Source organism: Lygodium microphyllum, chromosome 16 (assembly GCF_053477565.2).
Source record: "Lygodium microphyllum isolate KBCC chromosome 16, Lygodium_microphyllum_v1.1.10, whole genome shotgun sequence".
Lineage (NCBI taxonomy): Eukaryota > Viridiplantae > Streptophyta > Polypodiopsida > Schizaeales > Lygodiaceae > Lygodium > Lygodium microphyllum.
The window spans coordinates 39024533-39028740 of record NC_141150.1 but is presented as its reverse complement, the minus strand read 5'-3'; the positions used below and the strand labels follow the sequence as shown (position 1 = coordinate 39028740).

The 4208-nt window shown below is 38.7% G+C and overlaps 1 protein-coding gene across 1 annotated transcript; it reads left to right on the top strand.

Moving 5' to 3' along the window:
- The first annotated feature begins 421 nt into the window (after positions 1 to 421).
- LOC148022720 (uncharacterized) lies at positions 422 to 3902 on the top strand. The gene is made up of 9 exons (XM_087695252.1): positions 422 to 461; positions 515 to 637; positions 794 to 883; positions 936 to 1032; positions 1493 to 2418; positions 2512 to 2642; positions 2862 to 3084; positions 3232 to 3413; positions 3507 to 3902. Exons 1-9 carry the CDS (start codon positions 422 to 424, stop codon positions 3900 to 3902), a joined length of 2208 nt encoding a protein of 735 aa, XP_087551378.1.
- Positions 3903 to 4208: the final 306 nt, after the last annotated feature.

Here is a 4208-nt window from a genome sequence, read left to right as displayed (position 1 = left end):
TATGCTTTAATGCTCCTAAGTTCCTTAAGGTTTCCAAATTAGAAACTTTACTAAAATTCCCTGGTCTTCTTGAACTCCCTGGTCAATACCATTTGTATCTTCAGCATAAGCAAACAACTTGAAAAGCTCGGGAAAACCATACTCATTGCAGATCTAGAGCCAATTCTCCTTCTAAATTGTTTGTAAAAAATACTAGATTTACTCCCAAACAGCACTTGTCTCTTCTATGAAATTGAACATGAACCACTAAAGACAAAACGTTCAAGCAGAGCAAAGCACAATGTCTAAGTATGTACAAAGTAACAAATGTCACACACACAAAATTTTTGGTGGATTCCACACCTCGGATGTGCATCAGTACGACAGTGGAGTTTAAGAAAGAAGAAAGGGAGAAAAAGAAGATCTTCACGTGATAGCAGTGATGATGATGATTCTGAGTCAAATACAGATTCAAGTTCCAGGTCAATAACAAGTAGTGGATCTGATTCTAATACAAATTCCGATTCGGATTCAGAAAAGGAGGATAAGAAGAGGAAGCATAAGAAGCATGATAAGGACAAGCGAAAAGACATTTTGGTGGAAAAAATGGTGGAGAAGAAGCTGAAAGAAATGGGGGTCAAGCAAGAGGCTGAGTCAAGTAAGAAACCTCATTGTGATATATGTGACATGGATGGTCATAAAACACAAAATTGTTGGTATAATCCGAATTACAGAGGCCCAATACCAAAAAGGCTTCAACAAAGAATGCAACAAGGTATAACACAAACAACTTGGGTTTTTCTTGATGCTGCAGGACAACAGAGGACATTTAACAATCCGAGATGGAGAGGATCTCAAAATCAACAGTGGAGGCTACCTTATAGTCAGAATCGGCCATATAGAGGTAATTTAAATTTTGTCTTTAGACCAATATATGGTGGTTATCAAAATTATAGGCCATGGGGAGGAAATTGGCAGCAGCAGTAGTAGGGATGGCAACAACATCAAAATTGGAATCAGCAAAACTAGAATCAGCAAGGATGGTATCAACAGGTACAGAATACACAAATACCACAGCTACTTGCACCACCTGCATAGTAGGGAGAGGCAGCTAAGGTACCTCAAAGTAATCTTATTGAAGTAGAAATGACAGAAGTTGAGAAGGAAAGTCCTCTAGTGGAGGATCAGGTGACAAATCAAGTGATAGCCAAGTGTTCTCTAGAATGTGGTTGCTTTCAGTGTAAGACAACAGAGCCTGAAGCATTGGCAGTTACGCATTCAAAAGCTACGCTTAAACCACCACTTGACTAGGAGGAACAGAAGGAGGTACATGATGAGGTTGCTGAGGAAGTGGAGCAGTTTGAAAAAGAAATGGTGACACTGAGCAAAAGCGAAGACATCTTAAAATTGCTGGAAATTCAGAATTAGAAACAAAAGCCTTATTTGAGGAACTGCTAAATACTCCTATGCAATTTACATTGGATCACCTGCTTTCTTTGGTTTCCATTTTTAGGGACAAGCTATATTCAGTCACAAAGAAGTCACCTGTTGTGGATTTTACGAAAGCAATACAAGAAAATGTTGGGGCTTATCAGATCAGTCTTGATGATGTGGATTTCACTATTCCTATGGTAAAACTGGAGCTTGATGGTCGAGTGTTTTCGGATGTTCTGCTTGATGGTGGATCTAGTGTAAATATTTTATCAGAGGCAAAATTTTTGAAGATGACAGATGCTAAACTAGAGCCTACACCATTTCAAGTGCGAATGGCGGATCAACGAAGAGTCCAACCAATCGGAATGCTAAGAGATCAAATACTTAAGGTGCATGGGTTATCTTTTCAAGAAAATTTTGTGGTTTTAAAAATGCAGGATGTAGGGAATGCTTATTCTATGCTTCTGGGAAGTCCATGGTTTAAAGCTGCAAAGCTTAAACAAGATTGGGATCGGAATGAAGTCATTGTGAAGAAGGGAAACCATTCTGTCATAATTCCTTTGACTGCAAAGAAAAAGTTGCCAACATCTGTCAAACCTATGATGGCTCAGACCATAAATTTGGTTGAGGAAGTTGAGGATGATGAGGAGGCATGGTTTATGGAAGAAAATCCAACAATTGTTCCTATTTTTGAGGTGGATGTAGAGCAAATTCTGGAAAAGTATGTTTTTCGGGAGAATCTAGGTAATTCTAATGAGAAGTCATCTTCTAAGTCAGGGACTATAGCAAAAAATCAGGAGACTGATAAGGAAGCGGAAAGCAGTTCTGACTCCAAAATGGTGAAAGACACGGAGTATTTTGATGATGCAGTTCCACCAAAAGAAGCTGTTACAAGGGCGGAATTTCTTTATGACAAGTTAATGGAGAAAGTTTCAAGGGTCAAGGAGGATGATTTGGAGGAGTTAAATTTGGGATCTGCCACAAGTCCTAAGATGGTGAAAGTTAGTATTAATATGGATGAGTCTTTTAAGGAAGATCTTAGATAGCTGGTACAAGAATTCATTGATGTCTTTTCTTGGGACTATTTGGATGTGAAAGGTATGGATCCAGAGGTTTACAAACATCAGATCAACTTGAAGGAAGATGTAGTGCCAATAATTCAGCAACGATATCGGATGAATCCCAATTATGCAAAGCAAGTGAAGCAGGAATTGGATAAACTACTGCAAGTGGGTTTCATTATACCTATTGATCAAGAATAATGGCTATCACCAATAGTTGTTGTCCCTAAGAAGTCGGGGAAGATCCGTGTATGTGTTGATTATAGAAAATTGAATGCTGCAACTGTGGCTAATCCATTTCCCTTACCCTTTGTGGATTCAATCCTTGATAATGTGGCCGGACATGAGATGTACAGCTTTCTTGACGGTTTTTCAGGTTATAATCAGATACGGATGGCTAAGGAGGATGTCACCAAAACTGCATTTATAACTGAATGGGGTGCATTTGCCTACACAGTAATGAGCTTTGGTCTAAAGAGTGGACCACTGTCATTTTCTAAAGTAGCTTTTAAAACATTTGAGTCATATTTGACAGAGTTTATGCGGATTTTTATGGATGATTTCTCAGTGTTTGGCGCTAAGACAAAGCATTTGGATTACCTCAAGAAATGTTTAGAGAGGTGTCGAATGTTTAGGATGTCTTTAAATCCATACAAATGTGCAATTGCTGTGCAAAGAGGGAAGTTTTTAGGCTAGATCATTTTTGAGGAAGGTATGTCAATTGATTATGATAAGATCAGTGCAATTCACAATGTAGCGGCTCCTGATAATTTAAAGGCAGTGATGAGGTCCATGGGTCAGGTAAAATGGCATAGTCGGTATTTACAGTATCTTGCAGATGTCAGCACACCTTTGACTTATTTGACAAAGAAGGATGTTGAATTTTTTTGGGGAGATGTTCAGGAAAAGTATTTTCAAATCCTAAAGAAGATGCTTGTGGTTTCCCCTATTATTCAACCACTAGATTGGCAACTACCATTTCATGTATTTGTGGATGCATCTGATCTAGTAGTTGGAGGTGTTTTGATGTAGGAGAAGACCCGGAGGTGGTTTCGTCCTGTGTATTATGCAAGTCGGATGTTGAGACCGGCTAAGAAGAATTACACAGTTACTGAAAGAGAAGCTTTGGGGATGATTTTTGCTTTGGAAAAGTTTCGGCATTATTTTCTTGGCAACAATGTCATTTTTCATATGGATCATCAGGCACTAATTTTTTTGGTAAAGAAGCCAAAGCTGGAAGGCAGGTTGGCAAGATGGATGCTTTTATTGCAAGAGTTTGATTACACAATGTTGCATACACCAGGAAATAAGCATGCAATTGCGGACTATCTAAGCAGGTTGGAGAATATGCAGGAAATACCTGGAGTTTTAGATCAACTTCGTGATGTAGAATTGTTTCATGTGAAAGGGAAAGAGTTTGAAAATTAGTACAATCAGATGGTGCAATTTTTGATAGATGGTGTTTTACCTTCAAATATGTCAACAGATTAGAAAAAGAAGTTTGCCTTGAAAAGCAGACCATTCTTGATTATTGCTGGATCCTTATGCAGAAAAGGACCGAATTAGATTATCCAAAGATGTGTGCCGGATGAGGAACAAAAGGCAGTTTTACAGGAGGCTCATTTTGGAGCAGTAGGAGGTCATTTTTCTGGTGAAATAATTGGAAGGAAGATAATGCAAGCCGGGTTATGGTGGCCATTAATGCTGAAAGATGCATATCAGTATGCTAGGGAA